The 25664-nt window shown below is 39.3% G+C and overlaps 1 protein-coding gene across 1 annotated transcript in view; it reads left to right on the top strand.

The window, feature by feature from the left end:
- LOC122562581 (choline transporter-like protein 1) overlaps window positions 1-25664 on the top strand; it is a 75244-nt gene that overhangs the window by 36809 nt on the left and 12771 nt on the right. The window contains exons 7-13 of the mRNA XM_043715544.1: window positions 3409-3498; window positions 4993-5129; window positions 9110-9296; window positions 10174-10339; window positions 18276-18432; window positions 18559-18642; window positions 20498-20635. Of these exons, the coding sequence (XP_043571479.1) occupies window positions 3409-3498; window positions 4993-5129; window positions 9110-9296; window positions 10174-10339; window positions 18276-18432; window positions 18559-18642; window positions 20498-20635 (959 nt within the window). The remainder of the gene's footprint in view (window positions 1-3408; window positions 3499-4992; window positions 5130-9109; window positions 9297-10173; window positions 10340-18275; window positions 18433-18558; window positions 18643-20497; window positions 20636-25664) is intronic.

Below are 25664 nucleotides of genomic sequence, written 5' to 3'. Positions count from 1 at the left end.
TAATTTGTGGAATCAGTTAAAATATAACTGTTCCTCGGATTCTATTCGGGTTTTTAACAATCCTTTAAATCTTTTTGTTTATAAATAGAATATTTCAGAGTATAATATTAGTTAAAATTAAAAATATTGACGCGTACATCTGCAGCTAATAGGTTATTTGAAGTCAAGGAAATGTATAGTGTCAATATTTTGTGTTACTGAAGATAAAAATGGGCACAATAGTCTCGGAGTGGTTATAATGTTGGAGGTAAGCCTTCTACTATCCTTTTGGTGTAGCCTTCTCTATTGCAGTAAATTATGTCAGTGCCTCAAGAATGTGAGGTCTTCAAGCAGCCCTCTAATCTTACCTCTTCCTTCCAGCTTGTTCAGAATGTGGCACAGAGAACAATCTGGAATTAGTCACCTCTGGTGCCTTGTTTTCCAGTCTAGTGCTCAAGTCTTTAATCTATTCTTAAAACTTATAAAAATGCACCTCTAGCTACCATATTTGAGCATAATTTGTCAATCTTTTCCAGCAATTTTCTTCTTCTCCACCCTTGGATGGACAAACAGGCAGAGGGGAATAATATCTGCAGCAACTGCAGGAAGGAATACCTGGCGAGAACACTTTGGCCCTCTTGGATTGTCCCTTGCTCCATGCTTCTGCATTAATGTTCTGGATAACTCTCCTTTTGAATGACATCACTGTTCAATACCTTCTCATCCGTCAGCAACTTTTGAATTGTTCTGTAACTTGCTGATTCTCAGATGTCCAGTCACTCCCCCCAATTTCTCCAGTGACCATATTCTGGACAGTGTGTTACCGAAATGTTTCATTTTCACTGAAGTAGGGTATGGTCTCACACACTCTGTATGGCCTCAAAGCACAGGCATTGTCTGCTTCAAAGACATTTTGCAGTTAATGTCAGGAAAAATAAAACTACCATGCTTCCCAGGATCCAGATTATCAGTAATCGCTCACATTATATGCATATCACAAAATTCCTTGATTTATGTTTATTTTCTGTTTAACTTCTAAAAACGTGGATAACGTTAACTTGAGTTTGCACCATCACAAACTCAACTTTTCATTATTATCTTCTCTTAACAATCAAGCTTAAATTAAATGCCATGTTCCTCTGACCTCTTAGCACATTTCTATAATTAATTAGCCTCAAACAAGCTCACATTTGAGTTTTAGAGTAAACAACTTCAAATATTTTCCAATTTTAGTGGCTAAAGATTAAAGTAAGTTTTTAAAATTAATTTAGATGCACTTCAGTTATATATGTTTTATATCTGTATATTTCAATGCTTGTATCCAGTTGCTGTCATTATGGGTTAATGCTGCATGCCTTTGACTTTGAGCATCTCTCTAACCTCTTGCCATTTCTGGATCTGAGAATATATAGAGAGAGAAGCTAATATGTTATAATGTTTGGAGTGCTGTTTTGCTGTCTGGGAGGGATTTTGTAGGTTTCAGAAGGACTAGTTTAACCCTGAATCTGGGATTATTGGAACATATAGGGACATAAGAATTGGAAGCAGGAGTAAGCCATTTAGCCTTTGGTGTTTGATCCAACATTCATAAGATCATGGCTGATCTGGTTGTGGTCTCACCTCCACCTCCCTGTTTCCCCACCGTAGTCGTAGACTCGTTGGTCTTCAAAATCCGTCCAACTCCGCTTGAAAACATTTAAAGACCAAACTTTCAGTAATTTCTGGGAAAGTGAATTGCACAGAATCTTGAGAGGAAAAAAAAAGCTACTTTATCTTAAAAGGGAAATCTTTGATTTTTAAACTGTCTGCTACTCCTATAGGCTCTAAATTATTTTTGATATCAATGAGCCAGCATCATCTAACTTCAGTATAATTTGACCTCGTCAAACTTTTAAATGCAGATCTTCATCAAAATAGAACCTCTGTGAACATGTGGTCTGTAAGTGAAAGGAAGCTTCTATTCTGGAACGTATATGAATTTAGTCCAATCTCTGTTCTTTGCAATTGCAACAGCTGCAACATCCAGGCAAAATAAGAGAAAAAGTGCTGGAACAAAGCAACACAGTGAAAGGGGAAAGACTGAGGAAAGGGGTGGAAATTGAATTGAACTGAATTGAATTGAATTTATTGTCACGTGTACCGAGGCACAGTGAGAAGCTTGTCTTGCGAGCAATACAGATAGATCACATAGTTAAGTAGCATAAATAGTAAATAATAGGTAAACAGCGGCAAAAACAAAAACACAGGAACAGGCGAATGTTAAGAGTTTGAGAGTCCATTCTGTATTCTAACAACAGGAGGGCAGAAAGTGTTACAAAACCGGCTGGTGCGTGTGTTCAGGCTTCTGTACCTTCTCCCCAATGGTAGTGGTTGTAGAAAAGCATTACCAGGGTGGAATGGATCTTAAGAATGCTGGCAGCCTTTCCTTGACAGTGGGCCTGGTAGATGGATTCTAGAGATGGGAGGTTGGCCTTTGTGATTGTCTGGGCTGAGTTCACCACTCTCTATAACCCCATTTCCGATCTTGAATGGTACAGTTGTCATGCCAGGTAGTGATACATCCGGACAGAATGCTCTCAATGGTGCACCTATAAAAGTTGGCAAGGGTATTCGCCGTCATGCCAAATTTTCTCAGCTGCCTGAGGAAGAAGTGATGTTGTTGGGCCTTTGTAACCAGTGCGTCCACACAAAGAGTTCAAGAAAGCTTGTTGTGGATGACCACTCCCAGGTGCTTGACACTCCACTCCTCCCCTGCTGTTAATTTGCAGGGGAGCATGAGTAACATCCCAACGAAAGTCAATAATTAGAAAGAGGGAAATACTTAGGAAGGGAGAGTGTGGAAACAGTAGAAGGGTAACAGAGAATAACAAGTGAGAGCGGGTACAGTCTCATCATGATTCCCATTTAGATTTCAGTATTGTTTGATGAATGGATCTTATCTGAATGAGACCTGTGCTCTGAAATGATGAATAAATAGTCATTTCCAACCTGCTTTCAAAGATCAAGAGATTTTGCCTCTGAAGTGTATTGTTTGTAAAGCCTCACAAATTGCCAAATTTTTGCTCCCACTCCTCTTGCAGTGTTCCTCTGTCTAAGGAGAGTTGAGTTTTGATGCAAAGGTAAATGTGGTTCTCAATGGGAGGTTAGTGATCCAACAAAGGGTATATCTACAAGGAGACAGCAGGACATGAGATTTTCTTGCTTCTTTCTGGCCCTGTTTAGAGTCCAGTTTCCCAGAGGAGGAAGTCCAGTGTGCTAGTGGTCTGCTGTGTCATTCAGTGTTTCATAATAGTTGGATCTGAAGCTCTACTTCTGAAAAAGATGGTGAATGCAACATTTACAATCTCACCTTGTCTGTCACTTGAAATTCCTTGCAAGTTCAATCCTATATAGTACTTGTACCCTAATTATTTATTTGTGTCTTGACAGTTTTATCGATGTTGTTAATGGTTATAATTCGATACATCTCCCGAGTGCTTGTTTGGATCCTTGCAATTCTCACCATCCTGGGTTCAATTGGTAAGTTGATTGATTACAAGTGATAAGAATGTTTTAAAACTGAGCTTATTAATTCTTGTTTTTTTTTAAAGATCCATTTGTATCTATTTCTAATTTTCCATTCCAAGAGAGAATATTTATTTGATCCAGATATAGTGCTTTTCAGTTTCCGCTAGTTATGGAATGAGCTTAGATTCCAAAAAAGAAAAAAGAATCAAGATTTTTCATGCAAAAATTCTGCTTCTTATCATATGTAAAGGTGTGGTCTTTCCATAGTACTACAGCAATTCCAATCAAAGTCATAAATTACACCTCTAGTGACTGGGGCCCTGGTATATCATGCATTTTTGTAATTTTAACTTCACTGGACTTCCTTCAATCCCTGTCTCCCTGGCTTAGCTCAATGGATCCAATTGAAGACCAATCAATTCCAGCAGTCATTTCTCTTATTGCACCCATACGATAGCCTCTGTAGATGTCCAAAAGTTCGTTTTTGAGTCCTTTCTTTTGTACATAACCATATGTTGTCCTTCAGTCATGTGATGTATCTTCTAATATTGTCACCGAAAGCCATCAGCTGTGCCTCACCACCAACCCGCCCAAGCTCTCTCAATCCATCCTCAAATTAACATGGGATGAGCATTACACATCTGGTGGGGAGCACCAAATACAGTTCTCCAATTGTCAACCTGCCCATATTGAGCTGCAGTTTCCTTACGTCAAACAAGAGAAAAGCAAAATCCATTGTCATCCAGTCCCCACTGTGTACTCTGCTGTCAATTCTGTCCCTTTCAGTAGGCAATCTTCCTGGTTCTAAAAACTGTGTTGCTGGAAAAGCGCAGCAGGTCAGGCAGCATCCAAGGAGCAGGAGAATCGACATTTCAGGCATAAGCCCTTCTTCATTCCTGAAGAGAAGGGCTTATGCCTGAAACGTCGATTCTCCTGCTCCTTGGATGCTGCCTGACCTGCTGTGCTTTTCCAGCAACACATTTTTCAGCTCTGATTTCCAGCATCTGCAGTCCTCACCTTTCTCCTAATCTTCCTGGTTCTGCCAGATTACTCTCAGTCTGACCTTGTGCTAAGCTTCTAACCGTTCTCCATCAGAAAGTAATAACATCACCTGCCCCTGTACCTGTTTAAACCATTTCTATTGCTGACAGTCTTACTGATAGTGTCACTTTCAGACTTAACCATGCCAATGCTTTTTCAGTTATCCTCCCATATACTATTCCCTTTAAACTAGAATATATACAAAAGTCCTACTGTATCATAGCTGACACCAAATTCCATTCACTGGATGCCTACTGACCTACTTTAGCTCCCAGTCTAGCAATACCTCAAATTTGTAATTCTTTTCCTCATTTCCAAATCCCTCATTACCATGCACTCTCCTGTCTTTGATCTCCTGTAGCCCTAAACCCCTCTAGACATAAACTTCAGTTGTAAGCTTTGTTTTCTCTTTATTGTCAAACTTTGTTGTCTGCCTAAATGCTTCTCCCATCTCTCCCTACACAGGTGGTACCGCTGTTCTTTGGTGGTTGTATGCTGATCAGAAGAAGGCAGCCAAAGCAAAATCAGTTGAAGATGAGAATGTGGCAGAAGACAATAGCAAGGCTCTTCTGATATATGCCATTATTGCAACAGTAGTTACAGTAAGTACTCCATCCATAATGTATTCAAAATTAATCATTACTAATTTAAGTGTGGAAAAACTGGAAAGGTGCCTAATGCTGTTCATATCAATCAGTAAAGATTAAACAAATGAAGCTGTTTACTCAAGATAGAGAAGATTCAGGGGTGATCTGACTAAGTTCTTGAAGATATTGGAAAAGCTTCCGTGCAGTAGACATTCAAGATTATGTTTCCACTTGCAGGAAAGGTTGTAACAAGGGACAACAAATATAGTCACTAATTAATCCAGAAGAGAATTCAGGTGAAAAACAGAGATACTCAGTGGGTCTGGCAGCATCTGTGAAGAGAATGTAGAGTCAATGTTTCAGGTCCAGTGACCCTTCTTCGGAACTGGAATCCCATTTTTTACAGCACCAACAATACTTGGTTTATGGTTTGACGAATTCAGGAGTTTTTTTTCTTTGAACTTGTTGGAGAACTCACATTCTATAATTGAACTGATTAGCACTGACTCATCCAAGCAGAATCTGTATAAGTATAATGGAAGAATAAACAGAGGGATACGTTGATCGAGATAATGAGCAGAGGAGTGTGAAAAGTGACCACCAACATGGATCTGTTGGACTGAATGGCCTGATTCAGTTCATACTTAGTAAATGGCTGTCTTGGTGTGTGGTTACAGTGATATCACTTATCATACTCTCAGGTTCATGTTGATGTACTTGAGGTGTGGGTGGAGGAAAATTGCTAGGGGAGGGGCTTGAGTCACCTTGCTTTAAAAATAATCAAGAATGTATTTTCCATTTGCATTACCATTTTGAACTCTGATACGAAGAAGAGTGCTCTGAAGCATTTACCTGATAGCTTAAATTTTGAAGATTACACCTCTTGTCTTGAATGTTGCCAAATTGCTTTGGGGAAGTAATTTTCATAATTTCAATGTTATGTGATTCAGAATCTGTTTTCAACTTGTTGCAATTTGAAATAACCTGTCAATTGTTCTTGAGCCCTCTCAAAAATAAACCACATGATGTAAGAGTGGAAGTAGGCCATTCAGCCCATTGAGTCTGCTCTGCCATTCAACGAGATAATTGCTGATCTGATAATTCTCAACTCCACTTCCTGTTTTTTTTCCCTGTAACCCATGATTCCATACTGATTAAAGATCTGTTATTCTCAATCTTGAATATACTTAACAACTGAACCACAACAGCCCTCTGCAGTAAAGAATTCCATAGATTCATACCCAATGAGAGAAGAAATTCCTTCTAATCACTGTTTTAAAAGTGCAAACCATGACAGGGACTTAGTGCTTAGCACTGCAGCCTCACAGCACCAGGGAACCAGGTTTGATTCTACTCTTGGGCAACTGTCTGTGTGGAGTTTGCACATTCTACATGTGTTTGCGTGGGTTTCCACTGGGTGCCGTGGTTTCCTCCCACAATCCAAAGATGTGCAGGTTAAGTGATTTGACCATTGTTTTAAATAAAAGTCCATGTGGGGTTCTGGGGATTAGCTGGGATGCTCTTCAGAGAGAGTTCTTTTGTAGAATGGCCTCTACCTGCACTATAGAGATTCTATTATTCTGAGATTATGCCCTTTGGTTTTACGCTCTCCCATAAGAAGAAAACCCATCTTTCTGCATCTACCCTGTCAAGTCCCCTTGGAATCTAGTATGTTACAATAAGGCTGCCTCACATCCTTCTATATTCTAATGAATACAGACTCACACTACTCAATCTCTGCTCATAAGAAAGTCACTCCATACCTGGTTTCAGCATAGTGCCCCTCGATTGCCTCCAATGCCAGTATATCTTTCCTTAGAAAAGAGGCCCAGAAATTTTCACAGTATTCCAGCTGCGGTCTAACTAGTGTCTTGTACAGTTTTGTTAAAAGTGCCCCTATGTCTATACTCTATTTCCTTTGGTAGAGAGGCCAACATTCCATTTGCCGAAATACCTCTGTTCTATTTTCCTACGGTTTTCCTTATTTTAATAGCCACATAAAATCTGGACTGTAAAATAAATAGTAACAATGGATGAGTATTGTCTTTTAGCATTCATTGGATAACTGTCGAATGTATTAATTGCAGAATACATTAATTTTCATATGCATGTTAATTTTATGACCTGTTTCTACATTCATGTTGCTGTGGGTGTCACAGGAAAACTAATTTGAAATTGGTTAAAAATCACATGACACCAGGTTATAGTCCAACAGGCTTATTTGGAAGCACTAATTTTCGAAGTGCTGCTTCTTCATCAGGTGGTTGTTGTGTAGGACCATAAGACACAGAATTTATAATAGAACATTACAATGTCATGCAAGTAAAATGATACATTTAACAAGCCTGAATTGTTGTCAAGTCTTTCATCTTTTAGAACGGGTTACAGGTTTCAGTTCATTAATGTGTAAATCCAGAATATCTTTTAAGTCACATTCTCAAGATTAGTTAAAGTTTTATATTTAAAAAAAAAAGTGACATCTCAGCTCAGACAATACATTAAAGGTGTAGGTCAGAGTCAGTATCCCAATCTTGAGTCAGACTGGTTCTATTTCCAAAGTGGAATTTACAAAATATTACATGGATTGACTGTCTGCATTAACTGCCTACTAGTTGAGCATTTTTTGAGCAAAATAGAATGTATCTGTAAATATAATTCTATAAATATTAATTCACCCCGTAGACTTATATTTGTGTGTGCATGCAGGAGAGAGGGAGTGATTGTATGAGTGTGTGCGCAAGCTTGTTAAAGTGTGTGAGATGGGGGACAAGCCTGCGTGAGTGTGAGTATGGAAAAGTGTGTGCGAGAGCGTGTATAGTGTAGTGGGGTCACCTGTAGTGTGACACAAACCCAAGGTCCCCATTGAAGCCATCCTCATGGGTTCTGAACTTGACTATCAGCCTCTGCTCGGCCACTTTGCATTGTTGCCTGTCCCGACATCAGCCTTGGAGGATGGTCACCTGAAGGATTAATTTCCAAATATTAACATAATCCAGAAACAATCAGAAAGGATTGTGAAATTAGCAGTGGGATCAATCTTGCTGGTAACTGCCATATGAGGCAGATGTGGCAAACAAGGCCAGATTTGGAGTCATGACTCATGCAGGATTGTATTGGTTTTTGCAGAGGGTGGGAAGCTGTGATGAAATTGCAGTTGAGGGCATGAATATGTTAGGGACTTGTAGGGGAAGGGAAGTCATTGAAATTTGTCAAGGCCAGGTTTACGTGTTATCAGGACTTACTATAGGAGCGTTATGGGTGGTGCTGTTCTGAAGCAGCCATTCTTTGTGAAGGGTGACACTCGGATACCGTCAAGGCTACTATTGCTGTTATCATGTCTGGAGATAAATGTATGGGGGTCAAGTATTTTGTCAGCTATATTAATGAAATGTGAAGAAGTGACGGCAGATGATCTTGAAAGTGATTGGGATGGTGTTTGATGTGGAAGCTGTGGGAGTGAAGTCATACGCTGTCAGATTTATCCCAAAGAAACTGCCAGATGGAGGAGATGTGCTGACTTTACATATTGCTTTCTGTCCCACTAGACATGACTAGCTAGGAAAGTATTGAACGTGGGATCAGTTGAGAGAGACAGCATTGAGAGGACCTCCTCAAAAGCAGATTCTGCATCAGTGAAGCTGCTAACCTTCATTTGTAATCCTTGGGGTGTAGGTTCCTGGTTTGTGACTATTTTTGTCAACTTTTGTTGGGCAATTGGGCAATCCCATTCCTGCTCTTCCTCAGCTATGCAGTTGAGATTTTATATCCGTACATTCCATTTGCCGTTGAAGGTACCCCTCCAGAAAAATCTGCTCAACTTGTTATAACTTTTGAGAAGAATTTAACCAATATTGCAAATTAATATTTAGCACTTTTGGGAAATAATGTATTGAAATGAAGTTACTACTGCTGCTGCAGCTTCTAGTAATGTATCCAAAGTAACAAAAAGTTGTGTGCTGGAAGCAATGTAATATGTGATTATTTCATTTTTGCAGGTCATTTTACTGTTACTAATGCTAATAATGAGGAAGCGAGTCGCTCTTACAATTGCCTTATTCCATGTGGCAGGGAAAGTGTTCGTTCACATTCCACTTCTAGTCTTTCAGCCACTCTGGACTTTCCTGGCATTGGCATTATTCTGGGTCTATTGGGTTACGGTCCTACTTTTATTGGGCACTGCAGGTATGACTATACATTTACAGAACTTTTTTTCTTTCTTTAGCTTGCATTGACAAGTCTTAACCAGAAAAATGCTTTTTGGAAAGGATTTTATTCCAGCATTTAATGGAAATATTCTGAGAGATTTTGTGCAGGTTACTGAAAAGTTTGGAGTATTCTTTTGTTCTTTCATATGTTTACAAGTTCTTAGAAATAGTCACATTGCCCTTTCATCAGAAAGGGATAGATCACCTTTAAGACAAACTGAGGAAGGCTAGGCAGCATGTATGGAGATCCTGCATAAAGGGATTATGAAATTTCAACAATGATTCCAGAGTGAAATATTGAAACTTGTGGGACTGCAAAATCAATCTAAACATGTAGAGTTTACGGCATGCAAAAATAATGTGTGTGCTGTTAGTTTTTCAACCATGGTTTGAAGGTAATGCTGGACTTTCTTCTGCATCCCTATGTTGCTAGGCAACCAGTAGCACAGAGGCCCCCATGGTCTTTTCAAAATATGGTTTTCCCAGTAGTTAAGACCGATACAGCCCATCTCTTATACTTGCCTTTAATAGGTAGGTGGCTCACAGCCCACGTGAATCCACCGACTTAATTCCTTAACAAAATTCTGTTTAATCCAAACAATGTCCAACAACTCATTATCTTCCAGTGTTTTGCATATGAATATGTATTCTCAATGATAGTTCTGTATTTTGTTAGTTGTAAAGGACAACGACATGTTCAGTGCTCACCAGAAAGGCATAAATGCACATCTTAGTTTCTTTCACATAACCTATTCAACTTGATAATCATTTAAGTCATCAAGCATTTTTACTTTTTATTTAAGTAGGCATATCTTTAATATGGATCTTCTCCTTTATTTTGTCCCTTCCTATAGGATCTCCTGAGAAAAACTCTCAAGGTTACATAGAATTTAAAGTCTCCGGTCCTTTACAGTATACATGGATTTATCATCTAGTTGGTCTTATCTGGATCAGTGAATTCATACTGGCCTGTCAACAGATGACCGTGGCTGGAGCTGTCGTGACCTATTATTTTACACGGTAAGATATTTTTGGGGAAGTGAGTCATTTATAATTACATTTAACCACTTGGAGGTTTAGAGGAGAAATGGTTCATTATGTTGTTAATACACCAGATGTAAGTTTGTTTCTTTTCCAGAAACCGACATTTGGGTTTCAACATTTACCTTCTTGAAAAAGTAGGGCTTAGAAAGCACCTTTCGGGATCCAAGGATCTGCCAAAGTGCTTTACAGGCAATGAGGTACATTTGAAATGTATTCATTGCTGTAATGTACTAGCCAATTTGTACACAAATTCCCTCCAACATCACAGCCCTTAACTTTCCTCTCTATTGAAACATAGGACTTCGCAGCAATATTAGCTAAGTTGACTCTTTTGAATGTTTCCACTGTTTATTTACCACCATCCACGTTTAGTTTATTTAACAAATCAACCTTTAGCCAGCTTTTCTCTCATATCTTTGTACTTGGCTTTAAATGTGAAATTTTTGTTTGTGTTTGAAAGATATCAATTTAAAACTTCAAAATTCAATAAGTATAAAGGTATCTAAGCATCTCAGATTCATTTGGAATTTACAAACTGATCATTTCGTGCAGCTGATTTATGTCCATCTTTGTGCTCTGCATAGACCTCCTCCCACCCTACTTTATCTTGTCCTTTTATATCTTCCTATTCCTTACCCCCTCATATACGTACCTAGCTTTCTCAGCTGTGCTGTTGACCTCAATATGACCTCAACTCACTTATATGACAGCATCTTTGCCATTGCAGCTTCTCATTGGTAAAAAGCTTCTCCTGAATTCTTTAAAGGATTGTTTCATGAGTGAGTGCCTTGCATTTATGGCCCAAAATTTTGGACTGGGTGCAAAACCCAATCAACCTGGGTAACCCCTCCATAACTGTAAAGGCTGTTGGTCATCCCTCAACCTTTCTCTCATATGGAGAGCCCAATTTGTTCATTCTTTCTTGAGAGTTAGAACTACAAATTCTGATTTAATTCCTGTAAATCTCTATGCTCCCTTTCTTCTGATATTACCCTGGTAAATTCTTCGTTCCTCATGGTTTATTGCTCAGCAGTGGTGTGGTAAAGTCGTGCTGATGTCACTGGACTACTAATCCAGAACCCCTGACTAATGGTCTGAGAATATGGGTTCAAATCATGGTGGATGGTGGTGTTTGAATTCAATCAACAATATCTGAAATAAAAACCATCCTAATAGTGACCAGGTAAGCATTGTCGATTGTCATAAAAACTCTGGTTCGCCACTAAGGAGAGATCTATTACTGTCCTTACCTAGACTTGTGTGACTCCAGGCACACAACAATATCGTTGACTCTTGACTACCCTCCAGGCATTTAGGATGGTGCAATAAACACTAGCCCAGCTAGTCATGCCCCATCTCAACAAGCTCTCGAGTCATTAACTGACTTGTACAGTCATGGAACTGATTTAATTGTTCCAGAAGAATTAGTTAGTTATCATGGACTTCAATGTTTTGCTGTAATACATGGCATTAAACACAATAGAAACTAGGAAAAAGCCATTTGGCTTCAAGGCTGCTCAGCCATTCAATATAATTAAGGCAAATCCTCTATCTCTATGTTATATTTCTGCTTTCTCCCAAACTCCTTTATGCCTTTAATATCTGAAAAATCTACCACTCTCTTGAATATACTTGGTGACCTGGCCTCCACAGCTTCTGTGGTAGTAACTTATACAAGTTGAATGTTTTATGAATGAATAACAGGTCATTTAATCCAGAGCTAAATTTGGGTTAGGTACTTACTTGGAACGTGAACTTGACTGTCTTTCTGATTTTCACACTGAAATGTACAGCTTCACATTTGCTCACACACTCAACTTGTCTAGATTGCCTTAAAACATCCTTGCATCCTCCTTGTAATTCTGAATCCTGCTTAGTTTTGTGTCATTAGCAAACTTGGAAATATTGTAATTGGTTCCTTTATCCAAAACATTTATTTATATTGTGAATAGCTGGGTCCCAAGCACTGATTTCTGCAGTATCTTACTGGTTACTGCCTAGAAAATGACCCATTTAGTTCTACACTATTTCTGGTCTGTCAAACAATTCTCAATCCATGCCAATATATTATCCCCTTTAAAAGTACTTTAATTTTTCCCATTTGCCTCTTATGTGGGACTTTATCAAAAACCTTCTTGAAATCTAAATGCACAACCATTGACTAGTTCTCTCTTATCCCATTCATCACATCCTCAAAAACACTAGAAGCTTAGTTGAGCTTGATTTCTCTTTCATAAATACATGATGACTTTGCTTAATTCAGTTAATGCTTTCCAAGTGTGCTGCTCTCACCATTTTTTTTAGTTGACTTCAACATTTTCCCCACCCCTGACGCTAAGCGAAATCGTCTGTACTTAAATCGATGTGGGTAAATTTATTTTGCTCTGTCAAATTGCAATTTTCTCATTGATATTGCGTTTCCCAGTCTCCAAGGCTACAATATTGTATGGCCGAACCTTGGGGATGTAGCTAATAACAATTACTTGAATGCTTAGTGGCTATAAACTACGCAACCTAGTTCAATTCCGGATTTAATGATCTGTTAACAGCAATTTCACCAACATCCATTCAATTTTAAAATTGATTATTAGTACAATGGCAGTGAGTACATTTTGTATTCTTACCATCACTTTGCGGTAGTATTAATATCAATTCAGAAAAAGCTAAACACAGTCTGCCGCACAGAGTTCTTGCTTACAAATACTAAATGAGGATTAGTATTTGCTCATGGAGCTTTGTTCGTAATGAAATTTTTTACTGGAAAACTTAATCTTTTTTCCAGATTTCTTGCAATCTTCCCTGCCATTTATTAATAATTAAATGTATGTAACAAATACATTTGCTTTTTTCTGACCCGTTGAATGATCTCAAATTGTGAACACAGTCATTTGCAACTCGACTGGTCAAACAAAGAATATGCACGTTGTTTGTGTTTTACTCTCATAGAATTAATTATATAGTAATGTGTATTGTATATACAATAAAGCAAAATATAATCTCATTCCTCCTTTACTTAGACAAGTCAAAACATTAATTATTAAAAAAGTCTCAATCCTACAAAGCTATTTAAAAACCATTCATTATCTTAATGAATTCAGACATTTTCAGAGCAACATCATTTAAATTGAAGTCCGTTTGCTATTCATAGTTTTAACATTCATCTGTCCTGCCATCTTATTGTATATTGAGGTTGTCACAAAGTTGTATGGCACAGAAACAGAACCTTTAGTCCAACTTGTCCATGCCAACCAGAATTACTAAATTAATCTAGTCCCAGTAGTCAGAATTTGGTCCATATCCTTCTAAACTATTGCTATTCATAGACCCATCCAGATGCATTTTAAATGATGTTATCGTACCAGTCTCCACCACTTCATCTGGCAGCTCATTCTATACGTGCACAACCCTCCGTGTGGAAAGGTTGCCCGTTAGGTGCCTTTTAAATCTTTCTCCTCTCACCTTAAACCAATGCTGTCGTGTTTTGGACTCCCCCACTGTGGGGGAAAACACCTTGTCTATTCACCCTATATATACTCCTCATGACTTTGTAAACTACACAACCTAATTTATAAATTTCTACAAAGTGGTCCCTTAGCTTCTGACACTCCAGGGAAAATAACCCCAGACTATTCAGCCTCTCCTTCTAGCTCAAACCCTGGCAATATCCTTGTGAATCTTTTATGAACCTGTTCATTTCACAACATCCTTCCTGCAGCAGGGAGACCAGAATTGCATGCATTATTCCAAAAGTGGCCTAACCAATCTCCTGTACAGCTGCAACATGACCTCCCAATTCCTATACTCAATGCTCTGACCAATAAAGGCAAGCTTACTAAATGCCTTATTCACTATCCTATCTACCTGCGACTTCACTTTCAAGGAATGATAAACTTGCACTCCATGGTCTCTTTGTTCAGCAACACTCCTCGAACCTAACCATTAGGTGTATAAGTCCTGCCCTGATTTACCTTTCCAAAATGCAGCACCTCAAATTTATCTAAATTAAATTCCATCTGCCATTCCTTGGCCCGTTCGCCCTTTTGATTGAAATTCCATTGTACTCAGAGGTAACCTCATTCGCTGTTTATTACACCACCAATTTTGGTGTCATCTGTAAATGTGCTAGCCATACCTCCTATATGCACATGTACATGATGAAAAGCAATGGTCACAGGCCTTCTGTCTGAAAAACAATCCTGCACCACCACCCTCTGTCTTCTATCTTTGAGCTAGATCTGTATCCAAATAGCTAGTTCTCTATGTACTCCATATAATCTAACCTTGCTACATGAGGATGCTTGTCAAACACCTTACTGAAGTCCTTATAGATCATATCCATCACTCTGCCCTCTTTGTTACTTCTTCAAAAAACGTAATCAAGTTTGTGCATGGGAAATTGTATTCACTAAGCCATGTTGACTATCTCTAATCAGTCCTTGCCTATCCCAATACATGTAAATCCTGTCCCTCAGGATTTTCTCCAACAACTTGCCAAACACCGATGTCGGGCTCACCGGTCTACAGTTCCATAGCTTTTCCTTACCATGTTTCTTAAATAATGGCACCAGTTTGGCCCACCTCCAGTCTTCCAGCACCTCACCTGTGACTATTGATGATCCAAATACCTCAGCAATCATTTCCCTAGCTTCCCACAAAGTTGGAAGGTACACCTGATCTGGTCCTGGAGATTTATCCACCTTTTATGCATTTTAAGAATCCAGCACCACCACCTCCGTAACATGGACATTTTTCAAGCTGTCACTATTTATTTCCCCAAGTTCTCCATCTTTCTTATCCTTCTGCACAGTAAACACTCTTGCAAAAGACTTTTGTTTTGTGACTTTTGTTGCAATTACTGTGGGCTCATTCAATAGGCATATGCATGATCTTAACACAATGTATGAGATGACCTCTCGGAAACTAATCACATCTGGAATGACTCAAATCACAAAACTAAGTTATACAAAATATGTTGTTATAAAAGTGTTGTACCATGGTTTACAAACCATTCTGTCCCAGTTCTGTGGCTTTTAAGATAAATAGTTTTTAGTTATTCAAGAAACTCCTCTATTCCTTGGCTGTGAAGTTATGTCAACTATTTTATAGTTTGCACATAAACTGCAAATTGCTTTGATCATCGTGCTGATAATCAAATACAATCCATTTAACAGTTTTTCTGAAAGGGAAGGTACAATCAAAATTCCCCAGTTAGATTTTTGTCTTGACTTAGCTATGCAACATATTGTTCTGTAAAACACCTGAATGAATGTTTATCTCTCATGTTTTAAGTTTAAAAATTTGCAGCAGATGTTTTGTAATAAAGTAATTCCCATGTTGTACAATTCTGCATTTCGGTGTGGCATTTTGACTTTTGTCACACTGAAGTATAGTGGTATATTGTCAATATTTTGCATCCTTGGCATTAATGATAGTCAAGTTGAAGAGACAATGCAATAAAATGCACACAAAGTCTGATCCATAAGTTTGCATTTCAGGTTCACCTTTATGTGTGATTGACTTTATGGTCTGAAGGCTGTATTCCAGGCAGCAAAGGAGGTTTCTCAATCCATTGAATTTAGTTTCTCAATCCACTGAATTTAGTTTTGAAAATTGAGTGCACTGATTTTCTACCATTGCTCCTGCAGTATGTGTAAACAAGACTACATTTTACCTTTTGTGTGGTTTGCATTTTTGGCTTGGAAAGAGAGATCTTCAACAGTTCATAATGCTTTCAGACTCTTTTCCTACAGCCAAGTTGTTAAGCCAGTCTTGGTATCAGCCATTTATGTAGAATCAGAGCTGCTTGCTAGATCTTTTTCTGGAATTTATTTATATGTAAGCTCAAGTTTTAAACCTTCTGGTACAGTTTTACTTTTATGCACCATTGCTTTGACCTTGTGATGGGGATGCGTTATTCTAGCAGAAAGTGAGGACTGCAGATGCTGGAGATTAGAGTGTCGTGCTGGAAAAGCGCAGCAGGACAGGCAGCATCTGAGGAGCAGGCAAATCGACGTTTTGGGCATAAACCCTTCATCAGGAATGATTGCTTGTGGGTCAGGGGGCTGAGAGATAAATGGGAGGGAGGGAGGGTAGGGTTGGGGGGAAGGTAGATGGGTTATTCTAGATTAGAGTGGTGCTGGAAATGCATCCAAGGAGCAGAAAAATCAACGTTCGGGCAGGAGCTCTTTATCAGAAATTCCTGACAAAGGGCTCTTGCCAGAAACATCTATTTTCCTGCTCCTCGGATGTTGCCAGACCTGCTGTGCTTTTCCAGCACCACTCTAATCTTGACTGTAATCTCCAGCATCTGCAGTCCTCACTTTTGCCTAGCTGGGTTCTGGTCATTCTAACTTCTGGTGTGTTTAATTGCTGAATTCTAATGATATGATAAAGTGCATCAATACATTGGCTGAAAAGTAATATGTTTATGATATTGGTAACATGCTTCTAATTAATGATAGTTCACTGTTCACTTGTGATATATGAAGTGACCTACGATTCTGTACCCTGACCCTATGTTTAGTTTCAAAACAACCAGGATTGGTTTCAGCAAGTGTATTTGAACCATTGTCATAACTCCCTGCTCACACATTGGCGTGCACATGATAAGGTATGAGTGTGCTTGTGATATGCTGTGTATAAATTGACTTTGAATACAAAACACTGTATGTAGTCTCATTTTTCTGAAGTGGTCATTTTGAGCTGCCATTGCATATAATCATTAGCCAGAATGATGGCTGTTGTAGTTTGCCATTGGCTGGTTAAGATTTCATCTGTGCTTAAGATCCTTTCCACGTGAATGAAAGATTTTCATTTCTATAGGGCCTTTCGTAACCCCAAACTCTTTACAGCCAATCAAATACTTTTGAAGAACATTCACTGTTACTACGTAGGAAATACAGCAGCTAATTTGCATGCAGCAAACTCTGGAAACAAAACATGTGATGACCAGCCAAGCTCTTTGTTTTTTGAAGTGTTGATTGGGGGATCATTTTTGGCTAGGATGGTTGCTTGGTAATTAGTCAGCAGTGTTTTCTAAAAGTTACATTATCAAATGCCTACACCAGTCTACTGCATTACTGACGTCTCATTGGGACATTAGCTGCACCACTGTTGAGCTCTGTACACTGAATGCAGACTTGATGTCTCTTTTGTGTTTTCCTACTTTCCCTGAATGTAATCACTGTTCTCTTGGTATCCAGTGTGTGATTGGAATCTGCTTGGCAACTGTGCAAGCGGTTACCACAGAATCTCCCATCTGACCTCATATAGAAATAGTACCAGGATTTTCATCAGGAAGTAGCTCCAAGCTGCATGGTTGAGGTAACTTATGCATTATCCTTATACAAATCTGCTGACAGTGACTGGATTGCCTTGATGCAAAATTTGATTGCATAGCTAAGTTACAGCATTTAAAAGACATTTGGACAAGTACACTGATAGGAAAGGTTTGGCGGGATATGGGCCAAGCACAGGCAAATGGGACGAGTTCAGTTTAGGAAGCTTGGACGAGTTGGGCTGAAGGGCCTGTTTCCATGATGTATGACTCTATGACACTATGATGGCATTCTTTCAAATGTAAGTTGCACTATGTTCTTAAAGGATCAGTGTTGAAACATATTTAAGGAGCTTTTACAAACCATGTAAAATCATACCTCTCAATCATAGCCACCCAAAAAGCATATTCTGAGTTTTCCAAATTATTTAACAATTTTATATTGGCAATGCAGTGTGGGAGTTCAAATGACTTCAGTCAAGTGATTTAAAGCCTTGAATGTTGGTTAAGAAACATCGGTGAAAACTCTGTCCCAGTTGACCGTGTGCTGTTCTGTAAGAATGTGTGAAATATAATGGCTGTCCACCTAAATGATCAGACAAATTCCAATTGTTATCTCTCTCCCCTTTTATGTAGAGACAAGAGTAATTTGCCAGCAACTCCAATTCTTTCATCTATATGTCGACTGATTAAATACCATCTAGGAACAGTAGCCAAAGGCTCCTTCATCATCACTTTAGTAAAGATTCCACGACTGATCCTCATGTATATACATAACCAACTTAAAGGCAAGGTAAATGTTGTTTCCAGAATGTGTAAACCTTTAATTTCAGTAGTATATTGGCGTGACTGTTCATGTTTGAAACCTACATTTCTACTGACAGAAGATTTTTTGATGGCTTAATTTTTCTTTGTCCAGGAAAACGCTGTCGCAAAATGCATGCTGAAAGCTTGCATGTGCTGCCTCTGGTGTTTGGAGAAGTGCCTGTTGTATCTGAATAGGGTAAGTGGTCATTCAATTTACACTTTTGGATTTTGCAGTCAGTTAAATTTGCAAACATAAACTGATTTTAATAGTATGTTACTCTGGAGAACATGTAGCTCTTATCTGAAATTTAATTGGAAACAAACTACGAATTTGAGTAGATGAATATCCATTATAGTTTTCTGCCCTGTGTCATTATTTGGAGTAGCCTGCCACTACTCTCCAGTAGGATTTAGTACACTTTAACAGCCTTTGCAGCCTAGAGGATATGCTACAACTGGTTTACATTTAGATGACTTCAGTTCCTCTTGATTTAAAAGACTTCGCAACTCACATCATGAGCCCAACATGAAAACCTGTTCTAATTTACTTCTATCAACTTGCTTGTTAAATTAATTTAGAGCTAATTTATTTTTCTTTACAGTTGAAATATTTTCTTTATCTGCCTGAAACTACTAAATTGGCTTCACATCTTTGAATTAGTTTAGTTTATGAAATTGAGTTAACTTTGTTTTTTTTTTGCCTCCTCATGAGCTCCCAGAGAAGCAGCCATGATGTGGTTAAAATTTATGAGGAGTACTATTCATCTCTAGTCTTGAGAAGCAGCTGTTGCTAGCCATTCACCCTATCACGTTGCCCAGCTGAATACTTTGACTCCATCATTCATTGTTCAACCGATTGCTCTGGCTTGTGCTTGAGAAGCCGTTGTCTCCTTTCCTGATACTGCAATTACACCGTTGTCCTCTGGCCCTTTGTGGAACTGCATTCCTTGTTGTGCACTCCCATTCTGTTCTGTATACATTTCCCAATATTTTTGTAGCCTATTTACCTAATTGGTTATTTCAGTCCTTTGATTTTCTTGATGACCTATTTTAATTTGTTTTTATTCTTTCGAGGGAATTGCAGTCTTAGCCCACATTCTTTGTCTATTTCTAATTGCCCGAATGAAGGTCGTGGTGAACTGACTACTTGAACCACTACAGCCTTTAGTCATGCAAATTTTGCAAATTGTTTTATGTTTTTCATTTTTTACTAGCTCCCTGCTTCTGTTGAAACCCATAATCGAATTCCTTTGCCAAGGACATTGCAGTTTGATTAATGAGCTAAGTTTGTTTTTTTTTCATCTCTGTTCTCATTTATTCACACACTGTTGCTGCCTTTTGTCTTGCTCCTGCTATGAGATAATGTCTGCTCCACTCCCTTGCTAATTTATTCTCTGACTCCCAATTCTGTCCCCTGTGGCCCATCCAATGAACCAGGCACCTGCTGTCTTTGAGCTGTGTAACCTTGCTCCCTTGCCTCTGCTTTGGCACATCCATCTACACCAAATATTTTGCTTGACGCTGCTGATAATCCTTCAGTTGGTGCAATGCTTTTCTTTATGCATTGCATAAAGTACGAAGGCCACTAACCCAAGCCCACATGGCATGTGACGTGTTTTGTTTGCAGCTTTGTGAAGATGAAACTATAATAAAGAAAAGGTGAAAAAGAAAAAGATTTCTCTTTTGCAGTGTTTCTGTCAGGCAATAGAAGGGAAAATTAATAAAGTACATCAAGGGCAATAAAATAATTTTCAATGGGCAATTTACTTGTAAGAATAGTCAGTGGAATATTAGAGCTGCTGAGAGGGGAAAATGTTGAACCATTGGTGGAGGCTGAAGGCTAAAGTACATTCTTTACAACCACTTTCATAGAAATGCTCAATTTTTGTGGACTTGGTCATTCTAATGTCATCACTGATGCTGCAATGGAACGTTTTCAAATTGGCAGTGGAATGATTGCTCTGCTGGAGGATTCTATTGTGGAAAGATTGAAAACTCCTTCTCTGGAGCATTTTAATTACCTTTTTGAATGTGTTCTGTTTGTTTTGCAGAATGCATATGTGGCGACAGCCATAAACAGCACCAGCTTCTGCACGTCCGCCAGAGATGCCTTGCTGATCTTGGTAGAGAATGCTTTGAAAGTGGCTGCTATAAACACAGTTGGCGATTTTGTGCTGTTTCTAGGAAAGGTTTGTATTTTAGGTGTGATCATTATCACTTCATGAGGCCTAATTTCTTAAAGCAATTAGCCAACACTACCATCACCTCGGGTGATTTAGGATAAGTGCTGGGATAGCCAGCAATGGCTGTGCTCCATTACTAAATAATAAAAATCATGTTCTCTACTGACTGCAACATCTTCTACAGTTTTAAACCTGACCCTGCTTTATTAAAATCTTACAAGCCTCAGAAGATTTATTTTCATAATAGCAAATTTTATTCTGTAACCGTGAAAGCTGAAATCACAATTAAATTATAATTTAAGGGATGCAGTGGTGTCGTGGCAATGTCCCTGGACTAATAATCCAGACCCTAGGCTGATGTTTAGAAGACATGGTTTCATGTTCCATGTGACAGATGGTGAAATTTAAATTCAGTTTAAAAAAAACACTGCAATTAAAAGCTAGCCTAACAGTGACCATGTAATAACTGTTGATTTATCATAAAAAATGATCTGGTTCACTAATGCCCTTTGGAGAAGGAAAAGAGCCATCCATGCATGGTCTGACCTGTATGTGAATCCAGGGCCACATCGATGTGGTTGACTCTTAACTACCCTTTTAGGCAATTATGGAAGGGCAATAAATGCTTGCCGAGCTTGTAATGCCCACATCCTCTGAACAAATAAAAAATGTTCCTTAAAGCATTGAAAATAAGCTGAGGGCTGAAGCTCATCGTGTAGGATCTCGCTGAAAATGGCAAGTGTAACTGTAAAGTGAGGTAACTCAGGTTGTGATTATGCAACAGCAAGTTTGAGTCTTAAACAAAATCTATAAATTGCAGAGAAGAAAAGAGCATTGTCAAAGGTAAGGAGTTTTGAGACCCAAATCAAAGTGAATTATAGTGTGGATATAAAGAGTAGATCATTAGAATGTGGAGGGTTCTGGTTGTAATACAGGGCACAAAGTGTAGGAATGCAATTTTGTTATTTCCTTGTCAGTTGATTTTGTACCATTGTCCTATGAAGAGACTTCCTGTAAATTTGCATTTTCTGGGTGACATTTACGTTTTGTACCAGAGCTGTTGGGTGCAGCCTTCTGAGTAAGCTTATAAGTAGTTGATAGACTTCCAGACAGGAAGTACTCTGCAGACATTGGAAAATCAATTAAGTAGGAATTAAATTGCGTAAGTACACGTTAGTCAAGTTAAAAATAACAGCCACTGAAAGAGTTGCCATACTTACTTAATGCATGTATTGCTGGCAAATTTTGAAACAAGTGAACTAATATGTTTACTGTGAAAATGCAGATTATAGTTGGAACATATTGCTACACTTCAGGGACCCAAACTAATTTAGATTGTATGGTGATTTTATATTTATCGACCATTTTATGCACACGGGACTGGGGTTAATAGTATGGTATGGATTGAGAATTGGTTGACAAACCAAAAACAGAATACCACTGTAAACCCATTGACTCCCACAGTTACCTGGACTGTACATCCTCGCACCCTGTTTCCTGTAAAGAATCCATTCCATCCTTCGAGATGTCCACCTTCTTCCTCAACCAAGGATTCCCGAGCACCGTTGTCGACAGGGCCCTCAACTGGGTGCGACCCATCTCCTGCACTTCCACCCTCACCCCGTCTCTTCCCTCAACAGCAATAGGTTTCCCCTTGTCTTTACCTACCATTCAATCAGCATCCACATCCAGAAGATCATCAGCTGTCCTTTCTGCCACCTCCAGTGAGATGCCACCACTAGACGCATATTCCCCTCCCCTCCCTTGTCTGCCTTCCGCAGGGACCATTCCCTCCGGATCACCCTGGTCCATTCTTCCTTCACTTGCAATACCCCTCCACACCCCGATGGCACCTTCCCTTGCATCTACCAAAGGTGTAACACCTGCCCATTAACCTCCTCTCTCTTCAGTATCTATGGGCCTAAACATATCTTCCAGGTGAAGGAGCACTTTACCTGCACTTTACACAACCTAGTTGACTGCATTTGCTGCTCACAATGTGGTCTCCTCTACATTGGGGAAATGAAGCGTAAACTGGGTGACTACTTTGCAGAATATCTATGTTCTGTCTGCAAAGAAGACCCTGAGCTTCCAGTTGCCTGCCCCTTTAATACACCACCCTGTTCCTTGGCCAACACCTCTGTCTCAGGCTTGCTGCAGTGCTCCAGCGAAGCTCAGCACAAGCTGGAAGAACAGCACCTCCTTTTCCATTTTGGGAGCCTGCAGCCCTTAGACTCAATATTGAGTTCATTAATTTTAGGACCTGAATTTCCCCATGTCCTAGTCCCCTACCACATACACCAGGCCTTGTTATCTGCATATAAAGCGACACTTTCCTAGCTACCATCAGTTCTGAGGAAGGGTCACCAGACCTGAAATGTTAACTTTGATTTCTCGTCACAGATATTGCCAGACCTGCTGAGCTTTTCCAGAAACTTTGTTTTTTTTTTGTCAACAAATGGATCTTTTATGTGGTGACAGGCATTCATTAGTCATGTACCTTTACGATCAGTGCTTGGGCCCCAGCTATTCACAATATATGTAAGTAACTTGGAGGAGGAAACCAAATGCAATATTTTCAACTCTACTAATGATAATGCATAATCCAAACCTCTTTTTTTTTATGCGGAGGATGCAAGGAGGCGTTAGGGCAATCTAGAAAAGTGAATGTGTGTGTTGAGGCATGTCAGGTGCAGTCTCGTGGATAAATGTGCAGTTATACACTTTGGTGTGAAAATCAAAAAGGCAGTGTGTTATGTAAATGGTGGTATATTGGGAAATGTGGATGTATAATGGAAAGTAAACAGACAGGTGCAGCAAGCAGTTAGGAAGGCAAACAGTATATTGACCTTAATTGCAAGTGAATTTAAGTTCTGAAGTTGGGATGCCTTTCTGCAGCTATACATGGCCTTGGTAAGACCGAATCTGGATTGCTGTATGCAGCTTTGCTCTCCTTGTCTAAGGGATGATAAACTTGCCATAGAGGGAGTGCAGCGAAAATTTACTCGGCGGATATTTGGAATGGTCGGACTGTCAAATGAAGAGAGATTGGTTCAACTGGGTCTGTACTCACTAGAGTTTGGAAGAAAGAGCGGGGACCTGATTGAAATGTAAAAAAATTCCACTCGGGATGGACAGTCAAGATACAAGAAAGATGTTTCTCCTGGCTGGGGAGTCTAGAACCGGGGTCACAGTGTTAAGATATGGTGTAGACCATTTAGGTTTAGCGATGAGGAAGCATTTCTCTCGGGAGGTTGACGGCCTGTTGAATTCACTGCTACAGACACTGTGGAGGCTAGATCACTGAGCATATTGAAGAAAAAGAGAAAGTTTCAGATATTGAAGGTTTCAGGGGGTATAGAGGAAAATAGGGAATGTGACATTGAGATAGGAGATCAGCCATGATCACATTGAATGCAGAGCAGGCTCAAAGGGCTGAATGGCCTACTCCTGCTCCTAGTTTCTGTGGAGTTATGATGGTCTGCTTTATTCATCCCTCTCCACCTAGGAAAGTGATACAAAATGTCTACGTCTGTTTGCGGTATCATGGCCTATGGAATAAATTTATCCTTCTGTTCATGTTTGATGACTTCACCATGGTTTACACAATATAGCAGTTAAGGAAATGAGTTATGGTCAGGCAACATTGAGGATTAAATTTTGCATGCTGATTGGGAGCAGAGAATTTCAGTGCTCACAAGTTGCTGGTTGACTTTGTTTGATGTTTTTCTGAAAGGCCAGATGAGAAGATTAATGGACATTACTTTGCATTGTGGTGCATATGACAGTCATTTAGAATGTTAATGCAAAAAAGGGCTAAATGTACTTGAAAGAAGAAAAGACAGTAATGTTGCAACAAATACAGAAACTGCAGGAGAAACTCTAAGTCCAGCAGCAACTGTGGATCAGAAGCAGAGTTAACATTTTGAGCCCAGTGATCGTTCTTCAGAACGTGAATACTATAACTAATTGAAAAGAAAATTCACTCTCATGAATGCTAATGTGGAATATTTTCTAAAAGGGTATACGGAAGATAATTTTTAGTCTTCTCATTGTTACGAACATTAATATTGAAAATCACCTTTATCCATTTTGCTCCCTATCATCTCAAAATAGGCGTTGTTCTCTTGGGAATTGTGGGGCTTAATTGGCAGCACATTGCCTCAGTGAGACATAACAGCTACCATCTTTTTGCAATCTTACGCTTTGTACTGCTTCATAATATGGGGTCTTGAGTTTATAGCGCTGTTACCAGAGAAATAATGCAACTTTCTTGAGTTTACTATGTTCACCAGAAATTATTGAGGATCTTAACTTTTTTAAAAAATGTATTCATTTGTGGGATGTGGGCGTCGCTGGCTGCCAGCATTTTATACCCAACCTGAGTTGCCCCTAAGAAAGTGGTGGGGAACTGTCTGCTTGAACTGCTGCAGTCCACCTATTGTGGATTGACCCACAACACTATTAAGGAGGGAATGCAACTATGTCAGGCTTGGCGAGTCTGTAAGACAACTCTCCCAATTTTGGCATTAGCCCCCAGCTGTTAGTGAGGAGGACTTTGCAGGGTCAACAGGGCTGTTTCTGCCGTTGTCTTTCAAGTGCTTAGGCCGATGCCAGGTGATCTGTCCAGTTTCATTTCTTTAAGACCTTGTATGGATTGTTACAACTGAACAGTTTGTTAGTCATGCCATTTCAAAAGGCAATTGAAAGTCAACCGTATTACTGTGGGTCTGGAGTCTCACGTAGGCCACACCAGGTGATATAGAACATAGAAAAATACAGCGCAGTACAGGCCCTTTGGCCCTCGATGTTGCGCCGATCCAAGCCCACCTAACCTACACTAGCCCACTATCCTCCATATGCCTATCCAATGCCTGTTTAAATGCCCATAAAGAGGGAGAGTCCACCACTGCTACTGGCAGGGCATTCCATGAATTCACGACTCGCTGAGTAAAGAATCTACCCCTAACATCTGTCCTATACCTACCACCCCTTAATTTAAAGCTATGCCCCCTCGTAATAGCTGACTTCATAC

The sequence above is a fragment of the Chiloscyllium plagiosum genome, chromosome 2 (assembly GCF_004010195.1).
Source record: "Chiloscyllium plagiosum isolate BGI_BamShark_2017 chromosome 2, ASM401019v2, whole genome shotgun sequence".
In the NCBI taxonomy this organism is placed as follows: domain Eukaryota; kingdom Metazoa; phylum Chordata; class Chondrichthyes; order Orectolobiformes; family Hemiscylliidae; genus Chiloscyllium; species Chiloscyllium plagiosum.
This window is presented reverse-complemented; position numbering and strand designations above follow the sequence as displayed.